The sequence below is a fragment of the Passer montanus genome, unplaced genomic scaffold, assembly GCF_014805655.1.
Source record: "Passer montanus isolate IOZ18808 unplaced genomic scaffold, ASM1480565v1 scaffold11, whole genome shotgun sequence".
Classification (NCBI taxonomy): domain Eukaryota; kingdom Metazoa; phylum Chordata; class Aves; order Passeriformes; family Passeridae; genus Passer; species Passer montanus.
In genome coordinates this window covers 12,958,693-12,973,061 of record NW_024357613.1, presented here as the reverse complement: position 1 = coordinate 12,973,061, position 14,369 = coordinate 12,958,693, and the positions used below count along the sequence as shown (strand labels likewise).

At 43.3% G+C, this 14,369-nt stretch overlaps 1 protein-coding gene across 1 annotated transcript in view; it reads right to left on the bottom strand.

Annotated features, from left to right (window-relative positions):
* SNAP91 (synaptosome associated protein 91) overlaps nt 1-11,036 on the bottom strand; it is a 62,267-nt gene extending 51,231 nt beyond the window's left edge. Inside the window, exons 1-2 of the mRNA XM_039728492.1 lie at nt 10,673-11,036; nt 10,356-10,574 (exon numbers count right to left, since the gene is read on the bottom strand). Of these exons, the coding sequence (XP_039584426.1) occupies nt 10,356-10,574; nt 10,673-10,946 (493 nt within the window). The 5' untranslated portion in view covers nt 10,947-11,036. The remainder of the gene's footprint in view (nt 1-10,355; nt 10,575-10,672) is intronic.
* Between the last annotated feature and the right edge of the window lie 3,333 nt (nt 11,037-14,369).

Here is a 14,369-nt window from a genome sequence, read left to right as displayed (position 1 = left end):
TGTTCCAGCTCCAATACTTAGCTGTCACATTTTGAGAATGCATTAACAAAACAAAACCAAAAAAAAAAAATTGTGAGGATGAGACAATGTGCAAACAACTTCAGTGACATGGTAATTAGCTACAGCCTTTGTGCTGGAAAGAGATCAGTTGACTAGGCAGCCTCAGAAGCTGACACATCTGACTCAATATACAGACCATGGTCCATACTTTTACTACTCTCTCAGCAAGATTATTCTGAGCCCAGTTTTTTCATCAGTGGATGCCCTGAAATGACACAACCCGAAATTTTTAACTAGAAATTAAATGCCCACAACCATGAAGACAGCCCTGCTGAAAACTGAACATGCCTGTAGGAAAAAGAAACCAAGTGTAAGGCAAAGCTCTGCAGAAGCCAGTGCAACAGTACAACCTCCTGGAAGCACACTGCAAGTATTTTCTAACATGGCTGTTACCATTTCAATCAATTTTCTCTTATCTGTGTACCTACCATAAAGCAGAAGAGCTCATAAAATCAGACGGCTCCTTCATATGTGAATGCTGTGCCTTAAAACAGACTTTTTAACAAAATGACTGATATATTTCACAGCTAGGCACAGCTTTAGCCTCTCCTTGCTAAGAAAAACAACAAAAAAGGTAAAATGTAAAACTGCTCAATTTCTTTATGTCCACGCCCTTGTAGTACATCAGTTAAACAATAATAATTTTTTCTGTCACATAGACAGGTGAGTTTAAATCTCAAAAATCTTGAAAAAAACTGAAGTCTACTTCCAACCAACTTGATTTTTCAATGTGAGCAGGTAGCCTTTCACATACTAAAAAAACCCCCCAAAATGTTGAATTCAAGGGAACATCCACCTGAGAGATAGAAGATGCAGTAAGGACTACTAACACTTAGAAAAACCTGACAGTACTACGTTGCTATCAACAGTTTCAAGTCACCAGTGCCTCTGGATGATGCATTTGTCACTGGCAGCAGAAATCTCCTATCAAGCTACTGATGAGTGAGGAACTTGGAATCCATCACACAGGCTCACATCCAGGCAGCGAAGCTTTGTGCAGTCACATCTCTAGACTGGAATACCCACAAGTGTCAATTTAACCCTTAAGCATGATATGGAGCATGATCTTTGAAAGGCAGTTTCTCATAATACTGTCTAAGCAATTTCCAGCTTTCTGATGAACAAGAAGCAGCTCTTTAAATTCACCTATTACAAACATAGCAAACCTTGCCTGTTAACACTCTTGCCATTTGCCACCAACAAAGCAATCTGAAGTTTAAATCAACTTCTCAAAACCAGAAAAGCTCTAATGTAGGGTCTTTCATAGTCATTTTATAGAATGAAAGATCATCTCGGATAGTTGCAGGTAAGGCTCACAACTCCTAATAAAATGTACATGTTTTCAAAACACTGGCACACTAAATATGGCGAGTTATCTTTCATAGTCATTTTATAGAATGAAAGATCATATCAGATAGTTGCAGGTAAGGCTCCCATACGAAAACAACATTGTTTCACTTGCCAGCAACAAAACATAACTCCTAATAAAATGTACTTGTTTTCAAAACACCGGCACACTAAATATGGTGAATTGCTTCTGGCTTGCTTTCCCTTAGCAGAATGTACATTGTCCTATAAATACATTTAGATTAAGCTATAAAACTTACATTAGGAGCTACAAGCACAATAAACATACTGGATTCCAGAGTCATGCAACAGGATCCAAACCCAAGTCTCCATTTGAAAATGTTGAATTTGAAAACTGCATGGCTGCTAAAGGACTGATGCAATGAAAAGATAAAGTTTTCATCTATATTTGACCTTTATATATATAAAATGAGAAACAGCAGCCTTCAGAGGCAGGAGATAGGCCAGCTGGTTTGCCCCTTTCATACAAGCCCTACATTCCCTGAAGCAACGAGTGAAAGGAAGAGTCCTGTGAAGAGCAGTTTGAACTCCCACTGAAGTGCATCTAGGTTGGCTCTTCAATTGTGTTAGAGACATGTCCCTCCCAGTGCCATCCTGCACTGTGGCAGGACCACCCATCACTGCCCTGCTCTGAGGGCCTTCCCCTACGCTGGTAAACCTGCATACATTTAAACAACGTGGGCGACAATCAGCATGTTTTATTCATGCTTCAAGCAGTCATGTCTTTCTCTCACTTCTGTGGAGGACCATTTTAGAACATTCTGTAAAGTATCAGAGTGATTTAAGATATATAACAAAACTATGCCAGAGGCACCAGGAGCCTGCCAGGCTCTGCAGGCCAAGCCCTGACCATCTGCTATGGAAGCACCTGCTGCCATCATGTCATCTGCTCTCGTGCAAGGCCAAGAGTCACTTTGAAGTGATGCACTGCACTGCCAAGCCACAGCCTTGCATCACTTGTTAGGACAGAAAAGTTTAAGATACTTTCTTGAAAAGACGTAAGGGCATGGTAGAACAATCTTAGCTCAAGTGGACACTAAACTCTCCAATCTACCTTCACCAGTGTTTTGCATCTCAGCCACAACCTAGTCTCCTAAAGACTGAAAAACAATTAGCAAAGAATGCTGTTTTCTTTTTTATTCTTTCTTTGAGTCTATACAGCAACCTTGTCAAAGCATATGGCTTAACTGTTTTGTCAGAACTCTGCCCAATTGCAACAGAGAAGTTCCTGCCAATTTGCTTTTTACCTGTGGTAATTTTGCATATTGGCTTACAAAGAAAAGGAGTTGATTGCCACAAGTCAGACCCAAGCTGCAGACATGTCCTGTCGGCAACCTGCAGTTCTCAGTACACGTGAGAGGCAGCGTTTGGTGGTCTTCAAGCATGATCAAGTCTGTCTACTCACAAAATCCCCTCTACAAAAAACATCCTAAGACATTTGAGTTTTATCAATAGCTAGAAAAAACAGACTCTAGGAAAGGCAACTGACTGACGTGCTGCCTGCGCTCAGATGGCCAGAGTAAAAATTACATCAAGACATAACATTAGCATAACATCGGGGCCTTTTAGCATCCAATCCCTCTCATCAAACTAAGTTAAGATACAGATATAATCTACAAGAAAGCATGAGATCACATTTTGTCCTGGGCAGAAAAGAGACACAGAAAAGTATTTAAACTTGGCTGGTCCAGAAGTCAGTGGTAATATTGTGCACTGTCATTTCCTGCACCTACAACTAAACCGTGATGCCTAGTGAATGCCCCACTTGCCAGAAAATACTGTTCTAGTATTCCACCCACATTCATTTCAAGGCTGATGTCCAATATCACTTGTGATGTTAGTGCAGATGGATAGTATACTATACTCCCTCTCTTAGTGAACTACAACTCTCAACTGCTTTAGTAAATGTGTTTCACAACCTAAAGAGAAGACTTTATGAGCACAAACAAAACATCTTTTGTATTGATTTTCAGTATTTTCAGCCAGCTCTGAAGAAAACATGATCAAAATAGCAAGATAAAAAGCATTAAAAACAGTTTCAGGGGTCCAGCATATGGTTTGCAAGATTCCAGAAAAAGCAGACCTTACCATACTCTGCAAAGTGACAAGCTAGCCTCTGCCAAGTACTCCAATTGCCTTCCAGCAATTGCCAACATCTGGTTTATTCAGGTTAATTTAAGCCATCACCTCTCATCCAAGCAAAATTTTGGACACAAGGAAAATCAAGCAGCCTTGCTGAATCTGATGGGGCGGAATACTCTAATATCAGCTCACCAGTGAGGCTTCACTCTGCAATCTTGCTGATACTGCTGACTCAGAGGAACAGAAGAACTGCTGCAAACCCTGCGCCACAGATCACTGCCTGCAAGGCTACTGGGAAGAGTTCTTCTATCTTCCCATTTAGTCTGAGTTCAGGGATCAGTCCTGTGCCAGATGACCCATTCTTTTCTTTATATCTCCCACAATGAGATCCAGATCCTGATTTCCTGGCTTGCTTTACTCCTTGCTTTCTCGTTTTCACAGTATTTGAAACCCCTCTCTCCAAACCAGCCAGAACACTATTACTGATCTGCATGCCATGTGTTGAAGCTTGGAGATGCAAGGCTCATCACTCATTGGTGAGGTTCCTGTATTTACCCAAGGCACACAACACAACTTGTGCTTTTCCACCCTTAATAGCATCCTGATCTGTGCTCCAAAAAAGGAACTGGGCATGGTAACTTAGGGATACTGTTTGATACTGTTTGGACTCACCTTTAGGCTATGGTAAGGCTAAGAGAAGGGATATAATGCCATCACTCCAACCCCACTTTTTCCTCATCCTCAGAAATACTGGAGCCAGCTCCTTCAGCAATACTGTATGTCCACAGCTGACTGAGGAAGGTCTATCTCTTTGTTTTCTTCAGTGGCAGGGAGTGAACTCAATGCACATGGCAAGGTTTTGGTAGCACTGGGAAATGCTGCAGCTGTGACTTCTGAGAACAGGGGTCTCTTCCAGAGGTTGCAGAGCGTATCTGCTCCAGCACCATGGAGTGCATCCTGTACCTCCTGCTCCACCTCTAACTTGGTGTTCTCTCTGCCATTTCTTTTTCCCCACTTCCTCTGTCTGTCCAGTATTTTCTTCTTATTCTTAAATTTGTTTTTCTTGAGGTGCCACAAACTTGGTGGATGGGCTTAGCTGTGTATTGCAGCAGATCCACCGTGAAGCTGGCTGTGTCTGGCACAGGACACGTCCTGGACTCTTCTCATGGAGGCCAGCCCTGCAGACAACAACTTGTCATGGACACCCAGCACCGGGGGAAGGTAAGCAGGGCAGGAAAAGCAAAGTAGTCTCAAGAATCTTGAGCAGCAGTAGGAAAATGCTAAAAGCAGTGTGCCTCTACTACACTATTTCTTCAAAAGTGAGAGCTGTGAGAGCAGGAAATTCTCCTCTTTGGCTACCAATTTCTCAGTCCACAAGAAGCAGAGAAAATTAGTAGCCTTCATAAGGCTTCATGCCCTTTAAAGTTATGCTGTCATCTACTTTTAAACACTTCAGAGGATCCTTCACATGGCAGAGACACACAAGCATGGACTGACCATACGTACAGAGCATTTTCTTGGAGACTTCACAGAATTCCTCCCTAGTGGGACAGACTCATGTAAAGCATGCGCAGAAGATAAAGGGTTTGAGTGTGAGGCTGGGAAATCAGACATAGATGAAATCAAAACACAGAAAATCAATCAAACCTGCAGATTTTTGTTGTTGCCATTTAGAAGATGTTCAATTGTTGCCAAGATCTAAGGGAGCAACACTATGAGACTATTATGAAACATACTCAAATACTAAATAGGAGCGATTAAAACCATGCTCTGGTCACTGCTATCCTGAGCATCCCATAAAATGCTACTCCATTATCAAAGTCTACAGTGGAAGTCAGTACAACAGAAAGACCTGACTTGCCTCAGAATCTGTCATCCATGACCTTGATAAAACATGTTTAACAGAAGAGTCTTGCTTACTCTTGAAAAAGACTAAGAATACCTGCCTCAGGACTAGTCAATCTTTATCAAGTTACACTGCTTACATGAAAAAAAGTTTAACATTACAGTGCCTACTCATTTTCCTGTTCCCTCATCTTCCCTCTTTCTTTCCTTAGGCATTGCACCAAAAGACAACTTATACACAGAAAAACTGAAATGCAGAGGATGGAGTAATCCTGCCCATATTTCAACATTTGCATCTTAACATGAATTTAAACTTCTGAAAACCCTGATTCAAATATATTTTGAAGAACTGGCCAAGTCTTAGGTGATTAGGGTAGCCTTCTCTTGGTATTACACATGCCTTATAAACAGTATGGGGCTGGGGAAGAATTGAAAGTTAATGCCACTTAAATACTCAAGAACAACTAATTCTTATTACCTCCCCTTACCCATGGCAGACACTTATTTGTACTCCTACTCAAAGATCTGCATGCCTACAAATGAAGTGTGTCCTCAATACCCTTTTGGGAAAGGACATGGTAGAAGCATGAAACAGCCAACACAACACTGATGATGAGTCCTTACACACAATAAACTGCTAATCCAACATCCAATAAAGAATTAAAGACAATAACTGCTTGCTTGGATGTTTTTCTTTTCAGGTGTGAGAGCAATTCACAGGGGTGACCGAGGAGTTCACACTGTAAAATTCACACCAGCTATGACAACAAAAACAGACACAGTCTTCCAGCTGATCTTCAGCAGTAACATTTAAACAAAGTCAGTTGTCTGACACACAGAAACTGTGACAAATACAAGATACAGTGAGACATAAAAGCCGTTTCATTAGTAAAATGTGAAGGATTAAGCCCAGTGTGTACAGGAACTCCATTCTTGGCAATTTTCTTGAAGAAAACAGTCCCACAGCTGTAGAGCCCAAGTGTCACCTGGACTGCAGAGCAATGCAGTACATCTGCACCACTCCCACTAGGAGAGGGCCACAAGTGCCAACAGTCTTGGAACACTCCCCAGATCACTTCAGCAGCAAACAACTTCTGAAATATACACATCCTTGTTAACCTTGCCCTTTAACCCACCGAGTCAACAGGCACTGAACTCTAGGGACTCAAGGTAGCCCCACTGACCCCCAATTTTTCCCAAAAAGCAGAGACAGACACATTCCCCAGGAGTAAGACAGAGGTTTCTAAGAACTAATCTGTGAGACCCAGCAACATAATCTTTACTGAGCCTAGGAAAAAAAAGTTTAATTAATTGCTTTTAGTCAACAGACACTTCTATTTCAACACTAAAGAGCTAAGTGATTCAAACTTGCTAGGTCAACACCAGAGATTGCAGAAGAAAGGCAGGAAAGAAGTGTCTGTACAAGCAAAATACTGACACCAGCCCTGCAGTTCAGTTACCATCATGAATTAAACTATAAGCTTCTTTTTTAGAGCCTCTGCTTGCCAGGTACACACAATTATGCAAAATTAGGCTTGGGATGAAAATAAGTTCCAGCAGATACACAGGTCATCTCCACAGCCACAGAAAATCAAATCCTGATATTCATCTGTTTTGTTTTGACTTTTCACAAACATGTCCCAGCTCTTGATCAGGCTTCTGAGAAGGTCCCCTACCTTATGAGAGTTATTTTGAAGAAGTAAGGAGACACATGTGGTCTTTTCAGAATACACACTGCAGAACTTCCTCCTGTTGCAAAGCAATTCACTCAGCAAAGTAAGTTAAGGAAAATCCCAGCCATTTCTACCATTTTCACAAACAGGAACTTGTTAAAACCACCTGCAGATGCAACAACCTCACTAGTTTCCAATTCACTTCCCTAATTGAAGGCTTGAAGGTCTGTTTCTGAGTGACATCCTATAAAAAGAGCTGAGTTGAGATCTGAGATCTACCCACTTTTCCCTCATCTATCATGTATTTTCACATTTGGAAGTCATGTTATTTCCCTTCTCCAAAAGCTGTTGATAACATCAGTCATTCCTATTGAGGCTGGAAGCAGCCTTTTGCTTGGCCCACACAATTAAACCCTCGGTGAAGCCTTAACACATCTTTCAGAACAGTTCTAAGAACCAAACTCCTATGCTGTGCACAAGTATTGCCTTCCCACTTGAATTATCAGCTTATATATCTTTAATGTAGCCCATATGCCTCATTCACCCACTGCAATGGCCCTTCCCACTGCATCAAAATAAAGTTGCTAACTCCCCACTTCTTCACAGGAATAATAATTTAGCTAACAAACATTGGTTAGCTGAGGGATTGGAATCCATATAATTGTGGTGATTTTTGGACAACTTTTGGATGACAACAGTTTTGTAAGTTGAAAATGGTCAGAGCTCAACTGTCTCACACCATCAGAGCATCCTAGATTTACATTCCTTTTCCCACCACAGGGATTGAGAAGCTCATTTAATGCCATCTGGCACTACTTCCAGCAGTTGTTGAAAATTCACTAGTAGGAGATCTGGAGTTCAAGAAAATGGTAAATCCTGTTAAAGAGCATAAGATAGCAACCAAATGATACTTTAGTACTCCTTCACATGACCAGCCTGTCCAGCACTGAGAGCCCATGCCAAAAGACACCAGCATCTATATTACAGTCTGGATTTGAAACCTATAGCAAGTACAGAAAACCACACAAAAGCAAACACTTAGCAGCTTAGCTTTTCTACACTGAAGACATTAATTCTGTCCTTTTCCCCCTTACTTACACACCACCTTTCACCTTGTCACCTATGATCTCCCTATAACCCTCTGGAATTATTATCTTCTGCAGAAAACATGTGAGAACAGGCATCACTGCATCCTATCCTTACAGGACTACTGAACCCATGTTAAATAGTTGATCTCTCAATTTCATTTACAAAGTCCAGTTGCTAAGTAGGGCAGTGGAAGAGAGGTTGTGTGACTTGACCTGGCCTCTAAGAAACTAAATAAAATCATGGAGTTCCCAAAGGACACAGAACCCCAATGTCAATACCAGAATTACAGCTCTTCATAAGGCATCACTCCAACCATCACTATCTGGAATCTCAATTTTTAATCATCTAAATCCTTCATACCTTGACATAAAACTTATTGTAAGGGACTGGGAAGTTTTACCTTTCATTCTTCACATCTTCAAATGCTACTTATTCAACCTGAAATGCACCCAGCCAATGAAACTGTGAACTGTTATTTACAGCTTATAAAATAGAAAAAAAAAAAAAAGAGCAGGCATATGTCTTCCCAGGAAACAGTAACTTCTTTTTCTCTTTTATGTGTGACATGCAGGTAGGTAAAAAATTCTGTGGAATTCTACTGGCTTCTGTCTCTAGTACACACACTTTCTTGTATAGTAATATTAGCACCAATATCCAAACACAAATCCTTTACAGTCCTTACTATAACACTGGTAGATTACTTCTACCTCACTTTAATCCTGTCTATTCCAGACAGCACTTTTATTTATATATGTATATACACACAGAACTACAGAGACACATAGACATAGCATGCTTTCAAATACATGAGCTATGCTTTTCTAAGCTAAAGCTTCTAGTAAAAGGTATAGTTTGTAGAGGACAATCCAGACATAGCCTAAAAAGTATTTAAAAAGATTAAAAAGTGTTGACAGCTACCAAACAACAACACAGAAGAGACATCAATAACCAAGATGATTTTTTTAAATATACAAGAAAACATGGAATAGATTATATCAGGACCAATTATCTACTTAAACAACAGTTTAGACTCCAGTGAGTCTTCAATCAATGCTGCTTACATCAGCATTTCTTGGACACATGTGCAAGAGCATCTAGATGTACTGAAAGACCAGCCTACTATTTGTCACTTGGAGGGTAAGCTACAAAGTCATTAGAAGTGAAATCTGGAATTATTTTCCAGAAGTAATACTACCTCCTTTTAACAACTACTGCATCATCAGAACTGTACTTACAAACACCTGCACCAGCATTACTTAGTAATGGCCAGCAGCCAAGAGACTGCCTGGTATAAAACCTGCTGATCTTTATTTGAATGTACTTCTTAGCATGTCCAAAAAAAACCATGGGAAACCCACTAAGTTTTAGATATTAACACCTGCTGTTGATCTGCCAAGTTCAATGCTGGACAGAGATACTACTGGCAAACAAGGCAAATTAACATCACACAACCAAATTCTTTCACCATTCTACTACTTGGTGTCTCCAAGCAGGGGCTGACAGTTGAAGTTAAATCAGGATGAAACACGACTAGCTCATTGTTTTCCAATAAATGTTTTGCCTCAACCTTGCTTCATACTTTAACTAGCTAATGTCAGACCAGAATACATCAAAAATCTGAGATAAAGCCAACAGCCATCTTCAATAAAACATGACACAAACTACTGGACAGCCCACAAAATTGCTGTCAGATATCTAGGACCTCAGGAACAGCCCTTAAAGTCTCCAAAGGCTGTCCCAATCTACAGCACAGCGTTATCCCAGTGCCTCGCCATTTAAGCACATCATTCAGACCTCTTCAGAAGTGGAGATGCGGTGCTGTGGAGACGGCCCCACTCGTGCTGGTGCTTGGCCAGCTCTGGGAATATCATTTATGTATATCTCATCCTAGCTTAATCCCGACCAAAGCAGGCAGTGACAAGCGTGTGTCCATTTTGCCCTGTGATGCTCTCCCTTCTTCCCAAGCCCCTTCTCCCTAAGGTGCTCTTTCCACTGTCTTCCTGGATAAAAGGCAAGAGGTCATGAGGAAGAAAAATGGCCAAAAGAGCAGTATTATGCAATAAGAGAAGAAATGCAATAATAACTCATCCTCTCCTGGAGATTTCCCATCACCCTCATGCTTTGCAAGCTGGATTAGAGCAGGCGTGACAGCCAGCCGGCTCAAAGGCCACTAAAGTGCCCTGCGGGCAGGCTCCTCAGCCCCGGGCCCTCGCTGGGGGAACAAAAAGGGATGCTCACAGTCCAGGTGCTTTTTCTTGGGCCCCATCACTTCATGCGTGGTGGCTTTGCAGACGGCTCTGGCTACGGCCGATCCCGTAACGCTGTACTGAGCAGCTGCGATGCGATCTGTCAGCGTCTGACCCGACATCTTCGAACGGCGTGCTGGCTGCTGCCTGCTCTGCAGGGGCGAAAGACACGGCAGGGGAGGGGGAGATGCCGGCTCTGCGGCCGGGGGCAGGCAGGGGAGGGGGAGATGCCGGCTCTGCGGCCGGGGACAGGCACGGCACGGCACGGCAGGGCAGGGGCGCACGCACACTGCGGCCGGGGGCAGGCACGGCACGGCACGGCAGGGCAGGGCAGGGGCGCACGCACAGGGGCACTCGCACAGCCCGGCACACGCACAATGGTCCCCGGGGCAGGCAGCCCGGCCCCTCCCGAGGCGCAGCCCCCCCGCCCCGTTGTGTAAGCCTCTGCCTCGCTAGAAGCCGCCCGGGGCAGGAAGAAGGGTATTTTAGGCGTCGCGAGGAAGAGATGAAGGGGAAATAATGACGGCAGCTGCAGGAGGCTGCACACACGCACGGTGCGAGCCCCGGGATGGGGGGAAGGCATCCCTCCCGCACCTGCCTGGCAGCGCCCGGCCCGCCGAGGAGCCTCCGCCGCGCCCCGGCCCCGCCGCAGCGCCCGCGCCGCCGCCTCCCGGGGCGGCGCAGCAGCCCCCCCCGGCCCCGGCCCCGGCAGCCCCAGGTGCCGGGCGGGCTGCCCCCTCCCTCCGCCGCCGCCGGGGATGCGCTGGGCGTCCACGCCCGGGAGCCGACGCTGCTATTTCCAGCCGGCGGCTTAATCCTCCCGCAGCCTAATCCCCGCGCTACTGCCGCAGCAGCGCCGCCCCCCAGCCCGGTGCAGAGGGCGGGACGGAGCGGAGCCGAGCGCCGCCGCCGCCGCAGATCGCTGGCCCGGCGCAGTCAGGTGACCCCGCTCCACACCCGCACCCCGCTTCCCGGCCGGAGCTGCTCCCACGCCGGGGCTGGCCCGCTGGGGAGCCGCGACTCGGGGGAGCCAGGGCACTGATGCTTCCCTGGTCCGCATCATGGTCCTGTCGTGAACGCCTAAAATAGTGCCTTGAGGGATCCCCGAAGCGCACGTTAGACTAGATTTCTCCAGAATGTTGTTGTGATGTTATTGTTGTCAAAACCATCCCAAATACGTCCCCAGAAGGGTTTTCTCTCTGTTATCTAAGGTACCCTACGGGTCTTGGTTACAGCCCGGCCACACTCGAGAGGATGCATTGCTACAATATTATTGTGTGATTGAACCCGACCGGAGTGATCCGTGGAGTATTGGGAAACGCGGCGTACATATATTACCATAAATTGGCTGAACTTAGTTTTGGAGTAAAGTGATTTAAGTGGGTGGGGTCTAAACGAAATGGCACTGGTAGCAATTACTTAGAGCTGCCGGTAGAACAAATTTCAGAAGACGATGTCAGCGCATGTTATTAATTAGCTGGAGAAAACAACACGTACAGACAGTATTGAAGAGCTGTGCATACCAAGTGATAATTGGGTTGTGTTGCATACAAAGACACACAGCACCATTTTTATTTGTTGTACCAGGAGCAGAACACTGACAAGGGATTTTGGTCTGTGACAGTATGAAAGAGCAGCTTTTTTACTACTTCTTTTTTTTTTTTTTTAATCTAACAAAATGGAAATTTTAAGATCCTAGGTAGACTGAAAGCTTGAAAATGCTGTTAGAATAATGCTCAAAAGCTCAAGGTAGCTTTTCTGTGGGAAATCTCTTCCAAAAGAGCTGTAAAATGGTGCCTTGGACCACCGAAAACAGGTATTCGGATTTGCACATTTTCGATATTGGTTAAATCTCCTTCTTTTTTGCAGAGCAGATAGAGATTTTTGGATTTCAAGATTCAAAGGTTTTCTCAAATACAATGTGTGACTATGGAGAGGAATTCAATTTAAAAAAAAAAAAAAAAAAGTGAAGTGTATATCACTGATAGCAATCAGCATTAGGAGCCTGCAAACTTCGAATATTTCCATAAGAGAGACTCTCATATTCCAATAGTGAGAATGTGTTCATGCTTCTCAGCTCTGTTCCATATTGAGTAGCAAATAAATAAACCATGGAGTTGCACAGAAAGATAATACTGTGCTCTTTAGCATTACTACACTCCACTGTTCAAGTATGGACAAATTATAGCAATACTTAGAAATTGTTTGTTACCGCAGAAATGTTAACTTCAATGCCTATGAATTTGTCATTAATGACATGATTTATGGCAGCTGGAAGCATGTCTTAGCAGAGGCACACACACAATTTTTCCTCTGTACTTCACAATCAGTTATTGGGGTCATACTCCCAATTGATTTCAGTGGAAAGAAACAGTTGGCATCTAACAATACTTTGTGTTCCATTACTGGCATTAAGAGTGACTCTGAACTTTTCTTGGTGATACTGACAGGAGTTCAGAACGGCTTGACTTTAAAAGAGAAACTTCCTTTTAAACTGGTATATTACAGAAGGGAAAAAAAAAAAACAGGTACACAAACTGTTTTGGAATTTGATGACTCCACACAGCTGAAATTTAGAATGGTTTTATTTCCTGCAAGCAGGATAGTTTTCTATCTAACTTTTTGCTTGCCAAAATATTTAATTTGTGATGCAACTTTTATTAACATCTAGTGTAGATCTTCAGTGTGAAGGTCTGGATACTTTCTGAACTAGTCCATATTGTTATCAACAGTTGCTGTCACTGAGATTCTCATCTGTGTCACCAAAAATTGTGATTGTTAATACTCAGCTAATTTTATATCTTCATATTGTCAAAATATTGAAGCAAAAGATAAGTCAGATAATCTGTACTATTGCCTTGAAATTTATGCAGTCTCTTAATGAAAACCTAAGGTATTTTAAGAAGGTAAGACAAGAAGACATTAGTACTCTTTAAATTCAGAGTGAAGGGATGTGATCTACTGAAGCTGTATCACTTTTGGATTTAAAACCAACCACCACTCCCCCCAAAATAACCCAATCCCACAAAACAGGGGTTCCTGTTTGTAATGGTAGCCACACAGGAAATAGGAACCATCTTGAATAAGGATACATCATGGAGGGAACTGCCCAGGACTAAATACCTGGGGAGTTGGGGTTGCCATTTCACGGGGTAGTTTTAGCTAAAGTCCCAAGAAGTTGCCTGGTGTGCTGGCTCTGTGAAACCCAGGCTCACAGCTTGGCTGGTGGAGTCTAGATGAGCGTCATATAAGCAGCTGGAAAGGGTTCTTGCTGCTAAAAATTACACAGAATGGGTGAGGTCTTTCTTGACTCTTTTTAACTGTGCTTTCAACTTAATAATGAAAGCTTTAAAGAAGATGAGATATATTAATGACAAACTGAATAGCCATTTTGAAGCAGAAAGATAATTCTTAACAGAATCTGAAATTTTAAAAAAGGAGAAAAAAATGAGAAAAATGGAGTTACTCTGTGTTAAACTCACATTCAAGCACACGTGCAGGGAAGGTAGCATGTGCAAGGGCTGATTCATCACATCTCACACCTGAATTCTGCCCCAGAGATGCCCATCTCTTGGCTGATGTAAGGCATATAGACTCCATTTTTGTGCACTGAGGTGCACTGAAAATCTGGGGGTTTCTCACAATAATTGTGCTTTTTTTTCATTTATTTCCCAGTTTCTCATGTCAAGTCTTCCAGTTCTTCAGCCAGTTTCGATGCCCTTTCCTCCTGCCTTCACAGGCCAGGCAGAGATTGAGACCCCAGCCTGTCTGTGCCTGAGCCTGCACCAGACCCAGTGCTGTTGTTCTGCTTCTCCCTCTTGCTCTTAGGGCCAGTGGTACAAACAGAGCTCCTGGAGAGGCTGGCTGTAACCATAGTGATAGCAGCAGTCCTGAACAGATCTGTTTACCTCTGGGGAGGGGGAAAAAAGATTTTTCAAAGGAGAAGTATCCTCCTGACTTTGTATCAGGTTGATGGAAGCAGGTAGTTTGCATTATGCTTTCTCTA